General features: G+C 35.9%; 1 protein-coding gene across 3 annotated transcripts in view; it reads left to right on the top strand.

Moving 5' to 3' along the window:
- KCNIP4 (potassium voltage-gated channel interacting protein 4) overlaps positions 1-23,460 on the top strand; it is a 382,078-nt gene that overhangs the window by 42,469 nt on the left and 316,149 nt on the right. The window contains exon 2 of one of the 3 annotated variants that reach the window (XM_030270837.4): positions 35-183. The exons of the other annotated variants lie outside the window; for them this stretch is intronic. Coding sequence (XP_030126697.1) covers positions 36-183 — 148 coding nt within the window. The 5' untranslated portion in view covers position 35. The remainder of the gene's footprint in view (positions 1-34; positions 184-23,460) is intronic. 3 annotated transcript variants of the gene reach the window in all.

The following is a 23,460-nucleotide window of genomic DNA, read 5'->3' as shown; positions in this document are numbered from 1 at the left end:
CTGCAGGAAAACTAAAGGTTAAGTTTTTGTTTAGGATGGAAGTGCTAGCCCCTGAGAAGAAAAAACATGAAGAGAATGAAGATTTGCAACAGTATCCTCAGAAGCCTGCAAGCTGTAAGAAAATGCTTAGGAATTGCTGCTTGATAAAGCGAATTTTTGCCTGGAAAAGTCTGAGCTCTAAAGGTACATTTTCTATTGAAAATTTTAGTGTAGGAGAAATTGTTGTCCTTCCAAGAATTCTGAATTTTTGATACAATGGTATTACTGAATTTAACATCAGTCAAGTTACAGGTACGAAAAGTCTCTGCTGTCTTGAGTCTATTGTGCAAGGAGATTAAAAGTGGTACAGCTTTGATTGAGGTGCTTTATCATAATGTGATAAAAATAATTGTACTGCAGGAGTATTCATTTGCAGCACATAAAAATACATGGTCTGCAGAAAAAAAAAAATCCTTCAGTCAGAAGATAAATGAGTAAATGTAAAATCCCAGCAATTAGATGTATTAATTTATCAGGGCCCAATCCAAAATTCTGGTCTGATGAGTAAAACCTCCTTTTATTTTTGTCAGAGTATATTTGCATGGAAATTACATGATCAATCTGTTTGTCTTTGAGGAAACGAAGAAAGGTAACATTCTGTCACATTTATACATAATGATGTTATGTACTGTATTTATTAATAAATACTAAACGAAATGCTTCTTTTTCAAATTAGAAGTTGGCTGTGAAATATATCACTATTGAAAATTGAACTCTTTTATGAATAATAAATTAAACAGGAACTGCCCTGAAATGATGGCTAATCTGTTTCACATTATTTCCTTCAGGAACATACAAACAGTTATGAATTTTATTCACCAGATTCCTCTTTTTACCATTGTAATTGTACTTTGCAATATTATGTAAAAACAGGAGAAAAAACACTGCCCGAAACAATTCTTTTGCATTTTGGCAGCGTTTTTCATTCCCTTGTGCACAGTTTATGACAGAAACAAACAAACAAACCCCAAACCAGGTCCTCAGTATTTCCAATTTGTATCAAACAGAATGAAAAGAAATGGATGACATTGCTTTGTCATGAAGAGCTAAGGCACCATAACCTGAGTGTGTGATATGTTACTGTATTTACACATTTACTTTAAAGGCTATGCTCTAGTAGCTTAGTTACAGCTTTTAAAAACTATGTTCTGGTTAAGTACAACCTACCTCTGGTTTTAAACTGCACTGATCTCTGCATTGTCAAAGTATATAAGTGCTTCATATGCCTTTTAATCTAAGCATAAACATTTAGCTATTCTTAGCCACTAATTTTTAAAGTTTAAGTTCATTTTTTCAACAAATGGCTGCTTTAATCACATGCATAATATGGTTTGCTAAATACATGTTTGATTTCCTATTATTGTATCAGGTTGTATCTATAATTTGTTGCATTTTCTTTTTTTTTAAATTTTTTTTGTATTGCTACTGGTGCTAATGATGCAAAAAATGGTTTTCTGTAACTCTTTCAGAACACTCATCCTCCTGTTCATGTGAACTTTTAGAATTTTTTCTGCTGGATTATTTATCACCAATCTCAGTAGCTTGAAGCAATCACCTTTCTAGAAATGATGGGTGGATCTAAAACAGATTTCATTGAAGTTTATAGGTCTGATTCTTCAATACTTTAAAACTGGCTAATAATTTACAACTCCAAAAAGGGTCTGAAAACAGTGTAATAGGTGATGATAGAATTAAGGATTTATTTTATTTTTGTAAAGTGAATTAGCAGACAGATGAATCGCTGTAAAATCGGGCTCAGTTTTACTCTGGCAGAGACAAAATCAGAATCTGACACGTATATAACTCAAAATGAAGCCATTAATTTTGCTTTACTTAATTCCAAATGCTAGAAAGCCCTATGGATATTCCCATAGGGATACCTTTACAAGAATATTTGAATTGAATATGAATTAACAAGAATAATTAAATTTGAATATTTATCAGGATCAAGAAGACAGACATTCAGTACTGTGCTGTTGTCCAAGGTGACCTCACTGGCCAAACTGTTGGACTGCAATGATGGAGCATTCCTGGTACTCGTGACAGTGCTGGAGGAGCTAAGAGCATGTGGCTGCTTGCTCAATACCTACTGTTTTCTGTTGGAAGAATGAGAGTGGGTTTGCAAATGACATTGTGGTGGCTCATTCCCACTTAGATGTTCTTTTACAGAAATCGGATTCCCCACTGGTTATCTTAATCTAAATTACACTGTTGAGGGGGTATAAAAATAGTCATTAGGCAGTTGAGGCTTGCAGTTTAGTATTTAAAAAATAACTGAAATTTTTTGTTCGTATTTCTAAAAACTCGTGATAGCTCTAAATACCAGATTATTTGGTAACCCTTCTAACAGTTTGCAGCTGGAAATACTGGACAGCAATGGATATTTGATCTCTTTTAAAACAGATACTATTTCTCCTCTATAATTAATTTCCCATGTTTTAGTTTATTTGTATAATCTTGCAACTGAGTTTGTCAACATGTTTTAGCTTCATAGAATTAATTATTCTTTCAGAAACAATTTCCTTTTATGAATTTGGAGCAGGAAAATAAATATTTGATTTACTGCAATGTTAGGATGATTTCACTCTATTTTCAGAATGGAAAATCTTCACTCTTATGATAAAATTTTAGAAAATTGTCACACTGGGGATGTCTTCCTGCATCAAATTATGAGAATAAGAAGAATGTTCTTCATAAGTCCCAGAAACATAATTATACTCAACCCTTTTTGATGTAGGACACAAACAGCATGGATGCAATGGACAAGTGCATCCACAAAAGGATGATCAAGAGAATTAATAAAAAAAGCACTTTCTTGTATTTCAAAGAAAAGTAAATGGAGTAACATGGTTGTCAATGGGAAACATTTTCATATTAAACCCAGAATTTTAATCAATGCTTAAGGCTTGGTAATTTGACTAATTCCATCAGACAGTAGTTTCAGAGAGCAGGTATTTTGTCACTGAGGCCAGAGGAACAGACTATGGCAGTGCCAGGAGTGCATCAGTGAGAGCCTGATGCTGCAGTAAACTCTGAGCCTAAGTTCAAAGGACACATTGAAAAGCTTCCAATTTAAAATGCTTAATTTCAAAAATGGACAGCCCTGAAGTATCCTTTCACTAAATTGGCAGCCTTCTCAGCTAACCTAGGGCACTTATGAGTCTTTCATGATCATTTTATGCCATGAATATACATTTGCTGCAGATTTGTAAAATGCAAATGAGAGACAGGAAGAGGACAACAAGTTGTCTGTCATGAAGATAAATTTGGAGGCATTGTGCTTCTGACTCTGTATTTCATACTGCTAAAAATATTATGCATGATCAGCTGTTTGTTTATGTTTTTTACATTGTTTGTGTTTCCTCATATCACATATTTATGAGTTGAGGTATGAGCGCTTTAGGAATAATCCCAAGCTGTCAATCATTGTGTGTATTTTTCCCTGTCAAACAGTGCATTTGACAAAGTATATATGGAAAAAATAGCCAAAGTTATTTCAGAGCTAGTTAAAATTCTGCTCTGCCTAGGATACTTCATACTGTCTCAGACCTTAAATAGCTCAAAAAATTCCTGCTGAAGATTTTCAGTACCAGGGTTTTAAATATGGACTTTGTGTGAAGAGGGTAGTAGTTTGTCTTCTGTGGCCTATTTGCCTTTGCTTGTCCTATGCAAATAAGTTGACCATTGCTTTGATATTAGTCACGTCATGGTCTCTCAAAGACCATGAAAAACTTTTTCCCTAGTTGTTAAAAATTAACAAAAATGCTTATGTTTATTCATATAGATTAAGAGTCCTTTGGACTGAAATACTTTTCCAAGGTCTCTCAGCATTACCTGCTGTGTGCTTTTCTTTTAAACAGTGAAGTGATGAGGCACAGACAACATGTAAAGTAGAAAGTGATGACATCAGGATTACATACAGGATTTACATTCCACTATCAAAGGCCTCAACTGCCCTAATTAGAAGGCATCATGACTCATGAAACAGGATTTTTGTTCCTAATTCGATTACTGTAGCAAAAACATTTTTTTTGTTTGCTTGTGCATGGAGTGATAGCTCCTGAAATCTGCCTGGTCCTAATTAACCTTCCCTACATGAAAAATATGAAATAAATGGTGTAGATAAAAGTGACAGAAAAAACAATAAATAATAAATATTCAGGGTCAGGAATACCATATACTCCTGACTTCATTCCCTTGTCCCAGTAGGTGCTCCTAACAGTCCTGTCCTAAACCATGGCTGATATACAGTTCAGATCTTAACTTGTCCAGTAATTGAATTTTTATGGCCTGACAGATGTGTCAGTTTTTATTTCCTGTCATTTCAAACTACATCCTGTGGTTTTCATGGGTTTTTTTGTTTGTTTGTTTGTTTTTTGTTTGTTTTTGTTTGGTTTTTTGGTTTTGTTTGTTTTTGTTTGTTTGTTTGTTTGTTTTGTTTTTTTCCCCTCAGCTTTCTCATAGATGCTTTGAGCATTGTTTGGTTTCTCATGAAGTCACAGATTCACATGAGAGGACCATTTTTATGGGCACTAGGAAACATTTTTCCGATGTGCCTATAGAACTGCTGTTCACATGGCTTTGCAATTTTGAGTCTGAAAGCCTCTAAAAGAACAAACGAGGTGGGAGAGGAAGAGGGATTGAAGTAGGGATTGAGGAAGGGATTGAGAGAGAAGTTGTGGAGAGACTGAGGACTATGTCCCTTGCCAAACCCACTTCTCCTTTCCTGTCTAGGTACTCAGCATGTAAATAATTAGATCATAACCCTTTGCAATATTTCTTGAATGCTGAAAAAGGAGGCTTTGAAGTCTATTACTGTGTGTATTAATGACTGAAAAGATTAACATATCTGAGATTTTATGCTCTGAACACAAACATAGAAATTAATTTAAAAATTGAACCTTTAATACTTTTAGGCAATACAATCTATATTTATTAAAAGCTACAAAAAGAAATTTGCTTGAGAATTCAAAACAAGTGATGTTTAGCCCACTTCATCTATTTGAAATGTTTATTAAAATGTTTTAGAATTTGATTCTGCTGTTCTTGGTGTGCATGTTATTTTGAAGTAAATTTGCTACCCAGAACATAGACCCAGGAAAACTTAAAGGGCAAAAAGCTTATTCATTTTCTGTATTTGAATGATATTTTTTCCCAATTAATAAACATTGCTCAATATTGCTTTGCATATTTCTTTAATTACAATGAAGTGTGAATTAGCACTGTTTTCTTATTTGATTCTAGTAAGTCAAGGTTTCATGTTGCCTTATGCCTTCTGTTTTTCTGTGCAAATGATCCATTTTGTATTATTAAAGTTTTATCTTCTGAACAAATATTGAATACATTATATATACATATTTTTCAACTCAATGAACTGGATGGAAAATGTGAATATAATCCATTTAAAAGTATAATCCATGTAAAAGTTTTGATAAGTGGATTTTTTTTTTTTTTTTCCTTGAAACCAATATAGGATTCTATTCTTAGCTAAATAGTTCTTCACTTAGAATAAATATGTGGTTGTATATATTTACTGAGTATGAAAAATCTGTTTTAAAAATGCTAAGAAAAGAAAAAGGATGAGGGGTAATAATCTATTTTTTAATTCGTTTTTTTTGCTTTACACTAAAGCCTGTTCACCCATTATAATCTCAGACAAAGGGGTTTATATTAAGTTACCTGGCAAAAAGGGGCACCTTGTAGTTTCTTCCCTTCTTGCCAAATGCTAACTCTGAAAGGTGAATCACAGCAGTAAAATTGAAGGCTCTTCCTGGTGAACATAATTTTCTTTTAAATTTGTATCACAGAGAGATCTAATCTCAGTAAGACTTCTAATACTCTCTTCAGGGCAGCAGTAATAGTTAATGTCACAAATTAACAGGAAGGTGTACTATTTAGGAATTTTTGCTACCTTTCAGAGCATTAAAATGGGAATTCAAAAAACATTGATTCTCACAATTTATAATCATTCCAGATTAATGTTTTGGGAAAGGATTTTATGGTGTAGCTGTGTAGAGACTTGTTAAACTGAGCATTGCATGTAGCTAATGAAAATGGGAGGCTCTGACGTATACTTTTGTATGTATAAAATTATGTCACATCATTTTTGGATTGAAATAGTTTAATAGTCATTCTTCTTCTTTTTTTTAATAAGAAACATCCCATGAACATGTATTTTATGAAGCTTTTTATTCTTCTTCAAGTTTTGAAATTATTAATTGGAAGCCACAATCATAAAAAAAATCTTGTAGCTTTACTCCGTTCTTATAGGGTTTTTAAACATTTACAAACTTTAAAACTCTTGCAATAGCTACTAGTTTACAGTCTATGGAGAATTCATACTTGCATCTTTAGAGCCCTTGAAACAGTTATTAGTGCCTGTAAAAGTATTATCCATAACTAAGTTTTTAAGTTTTTAAAGATGCTTGATACAAAGATAGCAAGTTGCAAAGTGCAGATTATGAATTCAGTTCTCAGAGTAAATGTGCCTGTTATGTAAGGAGAATGATATTCCATGGAAATCAGATATCCTCAGGGTTTGCCATTCAAAGGGTAAAACATGCTCCAAAACTAACCCTTGAGAAATGAGGCTCAGAAAAATGTGGGTGTATCACTCCATGGAGTTTCTGCTTTATGCTTCCCTGGATATATAAGCATAAAGCAACAAGGTCTGTCTCTCCTTTTCTCTTGGAGGTTTGTTTCCTTCATGTCAGAATGGATTTTTATGGTCTCCTGCAATTGCCGCCTTTCTAATTCCAGCATTGTCGTTGTCAGGAGGGAGAGGATGCTGGAAGATGAAGCCTTAATTCATGGCAGGTTGCTGCCTAAAACTCTGCATTTTCAGAGCAGTACATTGAACTCATGAGTTTTTGCTTTTTGTGTCTCTTCCTACTGACCAGTATTAGTATGAAGCTGTTCGCATAAGTGTCCTAAGAATGCAGAATTTTAAACTAGCTCTAATTAAGGGCTGTGAGCAGACCCTTTTAATAAGCCATTTAATTTTTATTAGTCATTGCAAATGTGTGTTTTCATATAAATAGCATGAGAAACCATCACGGCTGGAACTTTTCCAGGAATGTCACTCTGGACTCTGCATAGTGAAATATAAATCTTTTTGTTTTTCAGATCATTAATCCTACTTACCAATGATCAACTTATTGTTCAGTCAGTTTAAACTATTAAAACACAATCTTCCTCAGTTGAGCTGAAGAATGTAAGGAATAGCTGATCAACTACTTTTTAATCAGCTAGTTATACCAGAAATATAATTTTCTCTAATTCTTGTTTCTCTAGTAAAATTGGAGTTACTGGTTGAATATTATACAGATATTTGAAAACTATTCATTGCACTACAATATAGAAATTCTCTGAAGATGAAAACAAGCTGTGAAATTCTGATCTCTCAATTGGAGAACCTGATGTCTAATTTTGTTTCCCCATATTGCCCTTCATTTTTTACAGGAAGGTCAGTGTCCCATTTTTAAAAAGAAAAAAAAAGAGAAATGTTGCTAATTTATTAAAAATTGGTTCCCTAAAAATCAAGTTCTAGCAATCTAGCAAGGTTTGTAATGCAATAAATGGTAGAGATTCTCTACTTTTGGAAACTTAAATATATCCTGTAAGAAACCAATATATATTCCTATTAAGTCTCTGTACTTACAGTATCTTTGATTTTTACCATGTCTGCCAACTGCTGATTTTTTATTTAAAAACATTTTATCAATCCAAAACTAATAGGCCAAAGAAGCATATTAGATTAAGTGGAAGGACTTTTATATTCATGGCATACTTAGAAAATGGAATAAATCTTTTAATATCTTGCCACTTTCCATCTGGGCATTATTCCAGCAATTTAAATGACTAAATATACTGATAGTATTCCAGATAAAATGAGAGATCTGAATGGTTTTTTATAAATGACTTATAAAGAACTGAATTTGTTGTGATGGTTGATGAGATCTGCATTTTGTTTACCAAATTTACTGGGTATTAGTGCAGTATAACACAACTGCATTTGCAACTGTCTGTCCCTAGAAAAAAATTCTATGGCTGGAAGGAGCGTTTCTATTGCAGATCAAGGTAGCTGACAGAAGCAGCTTCTTAAAAGAGCTATGCAAAACCAGGGTTTTTCTGTTTTGTTTTTATCATGCTGAATCATTATGACTGGATAACTTTTTGCAAAAGATCAAAACAAAAGAAAAACCAGCATATCTCAGAAGTGAAAAGTTAGGGCAGAAGAAACGAGGGGAAAACAGTAGGAAATGACAAAATTGCATGTTGCTTTGTTTGCTCCTGGTATCCCTCCCCCTGTTTAATTTAAATTTTTGCTTCCATGGGAGTCTGCAGTGTGGTCTTGGTACTTCCAGCACACAACAGTTCTGGTAGGATAATGTGTCCTACTTTCAGCCCAAAAGGGGTAACTAGGAGGATATGGGGATTTTCCTTCTTGCAGTAAGGCTGTCCTGCTGGCACCTCCCTGCTGTTTCTCCCAGTAGAATTATCTTTTTGGCAAGGAGATGCATTCTCAGTTATTCTTAAACTTTCTTACTCATCCTTTCTGTGTGCAAGAAACTAATGAAAAGTCAATAGGAGGTGAAGTTTTTCACCAAGCCATCTAAATATTTAGTGGGCTCAATGACAGTATTAGTCATACGTGGCAACAGTGCTACTGAATTTTCCAGATCACCCCAGGCAAATGCCAGCAAGCCTATACTGTGTAGGAAAGCAGAAGTCATACTTGGCTTCACATATGTAACAGAAAATGGTGCAAGAAATGCTGAGCTACTTCTGTGCTTTTTGCACTGTTCTCTGCAACCCTTTATGTTTGAGGCCAGCTTGATTTCTTTGTTATACAGGGTGGGAAAAGGAAAATTATAATAGATGGAAAAGTTGAAAAATTTTATTACCTGTAATACTGAAAGCAGTTTTCTAAAACATCATGTAATTTGTGTCATCTTTGGTCTTGTAAAAGCAAGATACTTGAGAGTGTTGGGCTTATCATTCTCAGCAGTAAAGAAAACCTATTTCTAACAATAAGAGAACTCAAGGTATAGGGCAATAGTAAGGTGAAACTGGTTTCATCCCCTCCTGCTGGCCTAAGCATGTGCATAAGTTCAAGTAGTCTTGAATGTAACAGCAAGAATAATTATATAAAATAATAATAATAATCTTGCTAGCAAGAATACATTGTAGTTAAACCTCTGTCAGCTCACATCCCAAGATCCTCTGAATATAATTAGCATCACTGCAACTGACTTCCTTGTTATACTTATTGTATATATATATATAAAGCCATAAAAATGCTACAGCTTCTGACTGTAGCATCTATCAGTTGAGCTGTTATAAATTTCTCCATGTTTATCTTTGAACATTTGTGTTTATCTTTGCTGGTTGGGAGGTAAAATTTTTTAACTGAAGATGATTCAGTTGACAAGAGCTACCCTTTCCAAGCTGTGATATTTTCACTGCTTCAACTAAATCCTTTCATTCATACCACTTCTGATGAAACTGAGATGAAAACTGACCGTGAGAAAAATCAAACCTAGATGGAGTAGCTGAATCATCACAATATATCTTTACAGTAACATAAAATCCACTCTTGTGTTTCTGATTCTCTGCTGTGAGAAAACACAGAAGTTACCCCATCTCCTTCTAGTTTAAATTATATGGGGACATAGTAACTTACTGCAGCTATCTGTTGGGCTCTTTCCTAGCTGTAAATTTGTCTGAAACCAAAAACCCTCTCCTTTTACTACAAAAACAGTGCAATTCCATAGCTGTTGAGTGGGTAAATTAGAAAATAGTTAACAAAACATGATACAAAAAAGAAAAGAAGTCCATATGGTTAGTTTATGCTGAAGAACCATGATTTCTTCTCCCACAGAGCCCCTGTGTGATAGAATCATAGAATATGCTGAGTTGGAAGGGGCCCATCAAGATCATCGAGTCCAAGTCCTGGCCCTGTGCAGAACACCCCAAGAATCACACACTGTGTGCCCAACAGTGTTCCAACACCTGAACTCTGTCAGGTTTTGTGCTGTGACCCCTTCCCTGAGGAGCCTGCTCCAGTCCCCAAACACCCTCTGGGTGAAAAGCCTTTCCCTCATGTCTAACCTAAACCTCTTCTGATGTGATGTGAAAGGAGTCAGTTATGACAAATTTTAGGTATTGACACTATGTGTTTCTTGTTTTCCAAGTGAATCCTTGGGGTTTGGCTTGCAGGATATTGAACACTCACACCGTTACTAACTAGGCTTTGAACATATACGAAAGGCTGTGAATTAGGCATTGTGAAAATGAGCTTCCATGAGTTTCCTGCCAAGTGCCCAAATTAGTCTATACCTTTGATCTTAATCTCGCTGTGCCTCTGTTCTGCATAAAGTAAGTATAATAATAACCTCTCATCTCACAAGGATATTTTGAATATAAATGTAGTAATGTTTATGAAGCACTCTGACACTGCAGTGAGGAACATCAGAGAGAAGTCTGTTTTCAGTTCAGATTTTCAATAATGTTTGATAAGTAAGTTATGGGGGCACAAAATGAGGAAAGTGTGAAGTTCTGCATTTGTTAAATAGCTAATATCCATGAATTAAATTATCAAAAGAAGCTCCTGTTCAAACTAAAGCACGTCATCATGTCATTAAAAGGTTGCACCACAGTGCATATGTAGAAAGGGGCTGAACTAATGCTGTTAGAATTTATGATCACGGTACAGTACACCGTGTATCTCATCCTTTTGATGTATACTTCCTGTGTAATTAATATATACACCAGAATTTCTGCAAGGGAAGTATTCATAACGTAAAACTCAGATCTTTGCTTGTAGTACAGCTTAAAAGTGGTGGTAATGTGATTGACCTAAGCATCAATCCCTATTACAAGGGATGAGGGGTACAGAAGGATGTACATCTTTCCCTTAATTGTGTGATGCTATATTTTATCTTGCTGGAATGAATGAGAATCTTGCCATTAAATCTCATTGCAAAAGTAATTTCATTCAATTGCTTTATATAAATAACCCTATTCTGGTAAGTTAAATCTTTGTGTAGGAAAACAAAGTATCACCCAACTTTTAGATTTGTAAAATTACCTTTTTAATGAAAATAATATTTGTTTAGAAGGAACATTTTCTGGAAAAAACATTATTTTTTTTTAGTTGATTCTGTACTTTTTGAATAACAAATAGTAACAAAATAATACTTCATTTTTGCTAGCAATGTTTGGTGTCTCATTTTGAACATGGTGTCAGTACTTAACTTATTTAATTTATAACCTCATTTTAACTATTTCTTTACTTCATTTTATATGCTTCAAACTGTAAAATCTCCAAATCTCAAGAAAAGAACACAAAATTTTAGAATTTTTATTACCAAAATCAAATCACAGAAATGGGGAAAAAGACCCAGTATAAATTTATTTTTATAATTCAGCTACAATTGAATCTATATAAAAACTAATCAGTATACTATAATTGAAGAGATATTTTTGGACCAATGTACCAGCTGGTATCACAGATGGTACAGATGGCATAAAGCTCTTTAATGAGACAAAGATAATGTGTTGGCACAAAGAAAGTTGAGTATATGAACTTGTGATTTTTCTTTCTCATTACAAAATGTCTAAGCAGTGTAATTTTAATTGACACACAATTGATACATTCGTATTCCACAAATTGGGTAAATACTAGGATTAATACTTTGCAGTCAATGACAGCAGTATAACCTTAGGTTGTTCTGGAAAATCACTTATGCCATAGTAGTTGATCCCTTCTCTTTTGCTGTAGTAGTAACAAATTAATAAACATGGCAGTTTGAAAGAAAGAATTGCAAAGCAAGTTTGATATTATTGATATTATTAATTGAATAAAAAATAATATCAAAGCAAGTTTGATATTATTTAGCCTACCTGATGGGTTTAATGGATAAATTTATGGAAAGGTCTGAATCCCTCATAAAGGTTTTATTCCATGAGCTTTCATATTAGAACAGATGTGGCAAGAAGTATTGGTGTGGTATTGGCATAAGTGGGATTGGCAGTGAAGAGTCTTGTCCTGTTGCTTGGCACCACTGAGCAGAGCCTGGCTCCATCCTCCTGACACCTTCAGGTACTGACAGACATTGATGAGCTTCCCTCTCAGTTGTGTCTTCTCGAGGCTGAACAGGCTCAGCTCCCTCAGCCAGTCTTTGTAACAGAGATGCTCCAGTTCCTTCATCATTTTTATACCTCTACTTTGGACCTGTTGGAACAGGAGCTCCACGTCTCTCTTGTACTGAGGAGCCCAGAACTGGACACAGAACTCCAGATGAGCTTCACTAGGCTGAGTAGAGGGTCAGGATCACCTCTCTCAAGCTGCTGTCAATGCTCTCCTAACGCACCCCAGGGTACCACTGGCCCTCTTGGCCACAAGGGCACTGCTGGCTCAGGTCCTTCTCTGCAGAGCTGTTTTTCTGTGCTGGTGCCTGCACTTATTCCTCCCCATGTACAGGATCCTGCATTTGCTTTTTTTGAATTTCAGATGGTCCCTTCCTGCCCATCTCTCCAACCTGCCCAGGTCCTCCTGAAGGGTTGGCCAGCACTCAGGGGGAGCAGCCCAAAGCTTCTACCCACTTTGTGTCATCAGTGAACTTGCTGAGGAGGCATCTGGACCTTCATCCAAGTCACTGATGAATAAATTAAACCGTGATGGGCCCAGTATTGAAGCTTGGGGGACACCACTTGTGACAGGCCTCCAACTAGAGCCCGTGCCACTGATCCCTCTGGGATTTGCTGTTCAGATAATTTTCAATTCATCCCACTGTCCACTCACCCAGTCCACAATTCCTGAGTTTACCTATGATAGTGTTGTGAGAGACAGTGTTGAAAACCATGCAAAAATTGAGATAGACCATACTTGCTGCTCTTTCACATCCAGTCCTGAATCTTGTTATTTAAACAAATCTAACAAAGCTATTGGTTGGGATAACAAATTGCTGCATTTAGTTACCAATCCAGAAGAAAAATTCTTTAGCTTAAAGCCAAGGGAAAGCTTGTGAAGGAAAAAAGTGCCTCAGGACAGGGCAAACTCTGCTGGGTTCCTGACTGATCAGGAGCTGCAGCATTCCTCCAAATGGCCACGAATGGACACATACCCAAAATATGGCCTTCTCACAAATCCTCAAAGTTCTAACACAAAAAGGAGAATTTTCTTGCTTTATTTCAGTATCATAAAGTCAATTTATCAATTTTTGATCAGATCTTTGAGATGGAAGCTGTTTTATATCCCATTCTTGTAATTTTTAATAACAATATTGAGCTTATGAAATAAGCTCAGAATAAATTATCATAAACATAATGGATTTGTAAAACTGGTATATTATATAAATGATTTCCACTTGTATGAAACTCCTTCACAATTATGTGAGGCCCTACAATTTAGTGAGAGCTGGATTCTCGGACAGCAATTAAATTCTTGATTTCTAGGTCATTTTTTCATATAAACCTATGTGTGGCTTCTTCTCCACATTATCTATACTGACTTTTTAAGATTTCCTATGGTTATGCTTTTTCTGCCTGCCAGTTTGTGATTGAATAATATACAGTTTACTTTACACTAGGATTGGAGATTCTGGAGATTTGGGAACTGCAGATAAAATTGATGCAAGGCTTTGTCCTCTGATCCATTGGTCCCCACAATAGACTGTCATACATTGCTGGAGGAGTCACCTTCTGCATGACATCTCCAAGTTAGATGGTTAACTTTTGAGTGGTTAACTTTTTGTTTACAGCAATCACCAGGGTACCATAGCCCTGTCTCCAAGGACAAGATACATATAAAATTTTTTGAGCAATTTTTAGGTTTGATCTTCCTTAACTCAAGCTGAGCTAGAAGCAAAATCGAAAAATTACTGAATTTTAACAGAGCAGGGACATACATCAGTGTGTTTCAGTAGCTCATAATATAATTTGATGTTAACCATAGAATGTGGCATCTGTTGTCAGAGAGAAGTTTGATTGTCAGTTGTCTTTCTTTCATTGCATTAGGCATTTGGAAAATTGTGCAGGAAATTATTTATTCTTTTTGCTTAATGTCAGTTATAGAAACATTCTTAAACTTCCTCAGAGAAGTGCAGGTGCCTTTGTTCTTGCCTCTGCCTGCTGCACAACAGGGCTGGAGTTCCATTCTTTCTTGCTTACACTTTTTGTAATAAGATGCACTTCTGAAAATTGATCAAATAATTTGACATTTGAGACATAACATTTAAACCCCTCTTTATGCCAGTAATAAAGTACTTCACTAAGGAAAAGGCTGTGGAAAATGAACCTTCTGCATTTCATAGACATTATATCTCTCAGCTTTTCTAAACACCTAGCAACGCTCTCTGGGATCCTCAGGGTGAATATTCTTATCATTTTTAGTTATCTTAATTTCAAGTTTTATCAAAATTTTCAAGTTCCAGGTAGGAATTTATGTACACTATTTTTCATTAGTTTAGTAAATGCAGTATTTTTTTAGATTTTCTTCCAAGCAAAAAATTGATTATCAAAATACTGCATGGATTCATTAATTCCTCTATTTATAATTCTTCCATAAAAAGCAATCATTCCCAGAAGAAAAAAATGTCCACTTACATTGGTAAGATAATGAAATATTTCCCCCAAATAATATTTTAGGATCATTATAATGTACTACTTAAGTAAATTAAACGTCAAAAGGATGTAATAAAGCAGTAGTTTTTGAATTAATTATATAAGTTAAAAGTATCAGAGTCCTAAGTTTTGGAAAAGTGCAAAGGTTCCATTTATTTTTTTCGTACCCTATAATACAAATATTCTTTCAATTTTGCAGTAGCTTTTGCTGTAGTGATTTATTTAAAATACTTATTTAAAGACTTATTTAAAATTTAAAGTAGTTGGTTTAGGGATATAAAAATATATTCAAAAGGGACAATTAAAGTTTATGAAACTGTAATAAGAATTTTTTTTTTAATGTGGAAGTATATGTTCTGATGTTTTTGAGGTAAAATATTCACTGAATGTATGTTTCTGTGAGACAGGTAAACTAAGAATAGAATTTCTTCCTTCACTCGATCAGCTGAGGAGTGAAATGTGGGTCAAACTACAGAGGTGGATGTATAGATATTAGTTATTTATCTGCCTGATCATCCCCATACCAGGACTCCAGCTCTTTTTGTGCACAGTGATAAATTATGCAGCGATATTGAGGCTGAGTTAACTCTGCAGTGGGAAATAATGTGCAAGGGCTCATGCAGGACCTTCACTCGGCTAATTAGCCAGCTAAGCAACACTAACTATAGCAGGCATTGTGCCATGTAAGCAGAGCTGCACTGCCTCTGAAACACAGCTACTGCCTGTACACAATGCTATTTTTGGGAACTGTGAACTTCTCACCGTTTATTCAGAGTGAACTGCATGCATCTAGCTCCCCCCTGGAGTGCAGAGAAATAAGGCTGCTTCAAACAGGAAAAACTTAAAAGAGATAAATGGCACTGAATTTCTTTCACCTATGGGCTGGGTCTCCTAGGGGTATACACACAGTATCAGTCAGTGGCTGCTGAGATTGGCCTCAGTGGCAGATCTGCCAGGCTGCCACTTGCTCAGGGAGTGTGAGCAATCTGTTTTCTTTCCTGTCATCTCTAAAAGTGGATATCTCCCTACAAATTTGGACATAAAGACGCCACAACTGTTCAAGGAAATCTTATTCTTTTCATATAAATGTCATTACTGAGACATTAGTAGCAACTTTGCTAGTGTGAGTAGAGATCTGAAAATAGCCAGATATTAGTTCTGGTGGTTGATTCAAAATTACTGGAAAAGCATGGTTTGAGATTGAGAGAAATAACCCCAAAAATGTTGCCTATGACACCAAGCATGTGTTGTGGTTGTCATACTGGAGAGAGGGGATGCTATCCTGAGGGATCAGGACAGGCTTGAGACATGGGCCCATTTAAATATCATGAAGCTCAGCAAGGCCAAACGCAAGGCTGCCCAGAGAGGTTGTGGAGTCTCCTTCACTGGAGGTGTTCAAGAAGTGTCTGGACACAATCCTGTGCCATGTGCTCTGGGATGGCCTTGCTTGAGCAGAGATTGAGCTGCATGACTCACTGTAGTCCCTCCCAGTCTGACCTGCTCTGTGATTTTGTGATTCTGTTCTGCAAGTGGATCAGGACAATCTGAAGCAAAAGATCAGGCTGCAAGGAGAATGGATTGAGAGCAGCCCTGAGGAAAGTACTTGGGAGCATTGGTTGACAAGAAATTCAACATGACCCAATAAAGTGTGCTCGCAGACCAAATGCGTCCTGGCTGCATCAAAAGCTGCATGGCCAGAAGGTCAAGGGAGGTGATTCTGCTGCTCTGCTTCCCTCTGAGCCCTCACCCGGAGTGCTGCACCAACCCAGGGAGAACCCAACATAAAAAAGACGTGGACCTGCTGGATGGAGTCCAGAGGAGAGCCACAAAGATTATCAGGGGGCCATAGCACCCCTGCTATGAGGACAGGCAGTGGGAGCTGGGACCATGCAGCCTTCCAGTACCTAAAGGGAACTCCAAGGAGGCTGGAGGAGGACTTTTTACAAAGGCATGTATTGATAGGACAAGGGAGAATAGCTTTAAAGTGAGACTACATTTAAATGAGAAAAAAGGAAGAAATTTTTTATTATAAAGGTAGTGGGGCACTGGGCCAGGTTGCCCAGAGAAGTCGTGGAAGGCCCATTCCTGGAAGTGTTCTAGGCGAGGTTAAATGGCTCTGAGCACCCTGGTCTAGTGGATGGTAGAAGGGTTGGAACAAGAGGCTTTTTAAGGTCCCTTCCAGCCTGAAACACTCAATGACATTTTCTTTTTTTTACATTTTGAACAGCTAGGAAAATTGATATTTTGTACACAATACAAGTTAAAAAGGCAAGAGCTTCAAATAGAGTAACTTGGGTTTGTTCCTGTATAGTAAGAAAAATTAACTGAAGTTGGTACAGTGCCACAAAATCTTTCAGTTAAACTAAATAATAATTTTAATGTGAAAAATATTCCAGATAATTTTTTTTTCCAGCTGTGGGAGTCAGTTTCTCTAAGAAAGGAAAATGTTCTTAGTCACTGTTTTGGAGCATCTGTAATGAATAGGTAGGAGTACCAAAACTGCAGCTATTCAGGGTAACCCATGCTCAGGAAAGATAATTAAAAATTCTTCTTCTCCTTCATACTAAGGTCTATCATTATATTGATGCCTCCCTTAATGAATTAGATACACACTGCTTTTTCCATAACTTTTTTTACTAAGTTGTAGTTAATTTATCATCTTCAGAAAAGCTCTGGCACATTTTTCATCTGGTCAACGAATTTGGAAAGAAAGAAATGGATGCAAATTATGATTAATAACTTGTTTACCTTGCTTTTATTTTTCAAGCAGCACCCCACAGAGCACACATTCAAAATGCCATGAAATCACCAAGAAGTAGTATACACAATATATACAGAAAGATATTCACTTGGGAAAAACCCATTCTGCAAACTATAAAAGCATTGAGAAATACTCAGACAGGGCCTTTTGGCCTAAAACAATTTTTGATGGAAGGTGCCGCCATCTCCAAGCCTCTCTATGTGACTTGATGGAAGCGTGACGTGTTTTTATGATGTCAGTAAATGGTGTCCTCTGTGTCTCCAATGTCATCATCTTCCACAGAAAACTATCTGCTTATCTCTTACCAACAGCTCTAAGGTGATAAATGGAGTTTTTATGGAAATCTTGCAGAGGATAGTTCTGAAAAAGGAAAAACTGGTTTCATGTTTTGCAAAGGAGAGTCTTTTCAAGTCTGAAAATGCAGTAAGATTTGTCCCTTCTGAAATATTCCCCTTCACGAATATCAGTGTTTTGGAGCTGAGTCATTTTGCATTTCCTGAATGAAGAATGAGTACACAAATGTTTAGGAGATGCTCTTGTTTAAGCCTTCTTTGGTTTTAGTAATAAATTCCACCTTGCATTGTTCATGACGTGACTAATTTAAGAATCAATGAGGCGTCGTATCAGGTTGTGTTTTTCAGAGTACTTCATGGACTAATATAAACTTACATAGGGATATTAGATTCTTTATAATTTATACCCTGTATATCCTGATATATATTATTAAAAATTTTCTGCCATCTGGTTTTGGAAAGGACAGAGACAAAAACAGGTCTGGTTAATGAATGAAAAGACCTGCTGTATTGTCTTTTTTAGTTGTGACTTCCTTAAGACTTCAGTATTTGAATTTGACTTGTTTAGCGCCTGAAATTCAAGGTAAATTGTAAAAATAATCAAATATATCTTTTATTTCATACCTTTGGCTTTTTTACATCAATTATTGTAGAAAAAAATGACCAAAGGAAATTGTCTGTTGGAGAATTTTTGTACTTTAGAACTGAAATTATGTAATACCTACAAAAATGCTATCTTTAGGTTGATACAAAGGGAGAGGTCAAGCAATGTTCAAAGGCTTATTAGTCTTTTTTTTTATCAACAATAGATACCAAACATTCTGTTCCTCAGAATCACAAGCTTTATTTTAATTTGTTTTATCTAGCTGGAGAAAGGTTAAAGGGAAAGATTAAGGCATTAAGATTTGTAAGAATTATGAGATTCTCTAAAGCATTTTCAAAGAAGCTTTATTTTTGCTCAGCTGTATGATAACACAACCCAACTTTTGTTCTGCTTTCAACTGAGCTATTTATACTTTGGAATTCACTGTGGACATTGCCTGAGGTTATTATTATTTTCCCTCATGGGTTTGTTTGTTTGCTGGTGGGTTTTTTCTTTTTTTTTGAAACGACATTTGAGAATATTATTCAAGCATTTATTTTGTGTATATGGGATGCTGTAAAATGCCTGTTTCACTTTCTCGTTTACAATAAGTGACTTTACAGGAAGTTTAATTCAGTGGAAGAAATTCTGTATCCTACAAACCCTAAAAAGGAGGTGATATTTCTTGCAGCCTGAAGGAATGAGATTTGGCCTCCATTTCACTTTTCAAAATGAAGTTAGGAAGCATGACAGGTGGCAGCAAAGATGATACCAATATCAACTTTGTCCCTGAAACAGGATCATGTAGAAAGGCAGCAGAAACATGTCTAGTGAAAATGGTTAGCTGTGTGGAAAGCTTCCCATGGAATCTGAGCAGTGCTTCTAAAACTAATGATTACTAAGAGATGCTAGAAGCTTTACCAGGTGTGGAATGGTGCAGACTTGTGTTGAATGTTTCTAATTTTTCATTCTTCACAGAGTTGAGCTTTGTTAACTGCTGTAGTTTTTAGATCAGCCCAGGGCCAAGAACAAAATCTATGAATTGAAAGGAAACAGATCAAGCACTGAACAAAACCAGATTTTACTTTCTGCATATTTTTTTTTTTTAATTTTATTTTTTTTAGTAATACAAGACTGACTTATGGGTTGAATTTTGTCATAATATTTTGGTTTTGTTTTTATATAAGCCATAATCGATCCCTGGAGTTGCTTGTTGCAGGACAGAACTGGGGCCATGATCTCAGTCTTTTGCTAGCTTAAATAATTTTTGAGTCCAGGTGAAAATCTGAGAGGCCTTACATGTTGTGGCACACCAGTACTGTACAGTTCGTGCCCCATGTGGCGTGAATTCTTCCTCATGGATGAGGCACCAGCTTGAACATTGGGGCAGGGTGGAACATTAGGAAAGTGTTAAGAACTAACTGATGATTTTATAGGTTACTTGAGAAAGAGCAGATTTTTATGGATTATGTTATTTAATTAAGGATTTGGGTTTGTTTTCTTTATTTTCATGAGTTTATCATTCTCTTATGTGCTTTTTAATGACAGTCTGATGCAGATTTGGGAACAGCATGGGATCTTAGTCTAGTGAGAAAGCCTATCTCTTTTGGGAAATGATCCATGTGTTTTACTGCTTTGTAACTCTGATTTCCTATTGATTTTGTTATGTTGGATTGCTTATGGTTTAAGTACAAGTTTCTCAGCTTTAGTTTGAAACCGATTTAAGCCATGCTGTTAACTAATGTACTTGTTATATGCTTCATCCCCATTTCCTTCACATAAATTATACTTAGTTCATTCCAAACTGTTTATTTGCACTGAGCAACTACAGGGCAGCAACTGGGTGTGAGTTAAAGAGGAACAACTTTACTAGAAAACATATTGTGTTACCAAATGACTTACACACAGGCATCCCATCCCCATCCAAACCAAGCAGTAATTTACAGCTGCAGCCAAGGACGGTGACAGGGCTCGGGTGTGCCTGGTGGACAAGCCTTTCAACAGAAATGATTTTGTCTTGAACTTTGCTTAACTTGTGGATGGGGGGACTTGTGATTAGGTTTTGTGGCTGAATGAACTTGGGGAAAAGTTATGACTCAAACCTTCTGAGAAAAAAGTGCAGTGGCATGGATATTATCGAAAAGCAATCTATTTCAACTGCCCTAGGAATCCAGACGAGAGTTTGAGGCAAATAAAAAGCGGCAGCCTCACCTTTGAGGGCTTTAATAGACTTGTGGAAGCAGCTTTACAAGTAATGCTGTGGAAAAAGGATTTAAAGATAGAACTGTCACAATTTTTTAGAAGCATCTGCTACAAAAAGACTATAGAGCATACAAGAGCTGTGTGACTCAGCCAGAAACAAGGTGAAAAGCTGTTTTGAGTGAATAATCTGAGTTTTCTTCAAGGTATCTATAAGTGTTTTAGTGGATAAGAACAGGGTGAAAGAATGTGACTGAAGCAGGTAAGTCTTTGCTACAGCAATTTACGAAGTTAAAAGGATTAAGTGTTTCTATTTTTAGTACACAGAGAGGATCTTTAAATTTTATAGGAAATTATTCTGTCTGGTTGCAGTTTACACTGATTTTTACAGAATGAAAGCTGATCTGTGTCAAGCTATCACCATCTAGTGGTAACAGGGAAATGGTAACAGCAACCCCTGGAAATTCTTTCAAGTATTTTTATTAGCTGTTGTGCTTTCATTGGTGTTGTGGAGTACACAGAAGCAAGACTGATGAACTTTGATAGAAAACAGTTAATAAACGTGGCAGTAGCCCCTTACCAGTTTATGGCGCCTCCTTCTGTATTGTATGATATCTTGTTAAGGAGTAGTTAGTTAATAATTTCTCTCTTAAAAGTATTGCTTGTACATGTAATTAGCTAGTGCACCACGTTGTAATTCTTGCCTGTTTTTTTGATGGATTGTTGATGTTTAAAGGGAGGTGAGGTTTATTTTATATGGAGTGAAAAGGGGTTTTTTAAATGCAACTAACTACATTTTATATCTTCTCTGCACTGAGTTCATTATATCTATTTTGTTTGATGTATATGCATTTGATACATTGCTTAAAATCACTTCCACTTTTTAATAAAAATCACTTTCAATCATAACTTACCAGAGTTTAGAAGTGTCCTTCTTGAGCACTGTCTTAGTGAACTGGTTAAACTAAACGTGTAACACTGATTGACAATTTTTCCATGTTTATGTCCAACCTGATTGTGTTTCACTGTTTCCCAAACAGTGTGGATAGTGTCTTTTTGGAAACACTATTGCTTTTTTATAGTGCCTGTCAAAACTTGAATTTTTTATTTTCCCTTTTTGAAAATGAGATATTATTTCTTTTAGCATCTTAAGTACTGGGATGGCTGCTGTGAACCAGAAGGAAATGTGATTCTCTTTTTATAAGTTATTTGAGAAAAATAGAAATATTGATGAAAGTCATTAGTTGCTTTAAACCTAAGTTTTTAGAACATAACTTATTTAGAAAAATTCATATATGTTATTTTTTCCAGTTTTATTGTTAAATTTGTAATGTAAATCCATATATTGTTATGTAAATATTCAGATATGTTACATAGATGAGAAATTGCCTAATAAAAAAGTGAGAAAGAACAGATTATTGTCCAAGTGGACTGACTGAGCCCACAAAAATTATGTGCTGTACCTCACATTAAATGACAACCTTGCTTCTTGAAGTGGAAATAGATAGACTAATACAATTTTTTTTTCAGTTTAAAATTGCCAGTGTTCTCTAGGTGATGGTTTTATCAAATCCAGTAGTGTTTTAGGAAACTAGAAAAAGAGGATAAGATAAAATCTGTAGACTATGTCTGAAATTATTTCTTTTGAATATCTAATGAAACTTTTCAGTTCAAATCCAGTTGTATGTTGCTAGTTTAGACAAAATGGTATAATGTGGTCTTTATCTCTGCCCTCCTTACTTTCTTTTTCTAGTACTGAATATAAATATGAAGAGATTTTAATGTTTTTAAATGATACATTGTTCTTTAATGTCTCAGTATATTGAAAGAAGTAGGATACCCTCCATCTTTTGAGAGTTTTATCTGCTGTCATGCTGCGAAGTGGGAATTTGAAGATATAGTAAAATGTGTTTTGGCACATGACTGTGCACATGGGTTTGTGTCTCACCATGGGAGGTGCTTCTCATGGCAGCAGTTACATCACACTGCATTTCCCCTCGGAGGAAACTAGACTGGTGTGCTGATACACACAGTCAGCAGGGAGCAGATGGAGACAAGACATGTTTGTGCCTGCTGGAGACACCGGTGGTAGCTTGACATCATACTAAAGGCAGGAAGAAGTGGATTTATTTATTTATTTATTTTATTTCAGGAAGCATTTTGACTGTCATTTGGATCCAGGTATCAATAATGTCTCATTACTGTTCTGACCTCGTGATATTACAGAGTAGTCTTACTCCTTGTTTTTTTCCCTCAGCATCAGGAACTGCACTGATAGGACAAGAAGTAATGGATGCAAGCTGAAAGAATGGAACTTTAGGTTTAATATGCAGAGTAAATTCTTTACTGTGACAGTGGTGAGGCACTGGAACAAGTTGCCTAGAGAAGCTGTGGATGCCCCATTCCTGGAAGGGTTCAAGGCCAGGTTTGATGGAGCCCAAGGCAACCTGGTCTAGTGGGAATGTGTTCCTACCCATGGCACAGGAGCTGGAACTAGATGATCTTTAGTGTCCTTTCAGCCCAAACCATTCTGTGACTCTATGAACAATGTCGTGTGCTGACTACATTTTTGAATTCATTTGTTCTCCTTTGATCAATCTAAATGGATCCTTTCTCTATTTTTTTGTGTTTCTTTAATCAAAATAATAGAAACATAATTATCTGCTGTATCCCACGATGTTAACCATAACATTACAATCTCCTGAGCTCTTTCTCCTGCTCTGTGATGCCTCTCAAGGCCCTGGTGTATGCTTGTGAATCTGCCTCAGTAACTTCCAACAGAACCAAGTGCGGCAGCTTTATTGATAACTCCTGCGTTTAGTCCAGTGTGCCTGATGGCACTGATAGTGAAAGGTGTGGATCTGAAGGATTTGTATAGCAGAAGAGCCTCTCTCCATCACTCTGAAATTAATTCATCGCACTGAAATGAATTAATTTACAAATGGCAAGCTGTAAGA

This window comes from Taeniopygia guttata, chromosome 4 (assembly GCF_048771995.1).
Source record: "Taeniopygia guttata chromosome 4, bTaeGut7.mat, whole genome shotgun sequence".
In the NCBI taxonomy this organism is placed as follows: domain Eukaryota; kingdom Metazoa; phylum Chordata; class Aves; order Passeriformes; family Estrildidae; genus Taeniopygia; species Taeniopygia guttata.
The sequence above is the reverse complement of the archived record's forward strand: the minus strand, read 5'-3'. Positions and strand labels throughout refer to the sequence as shown.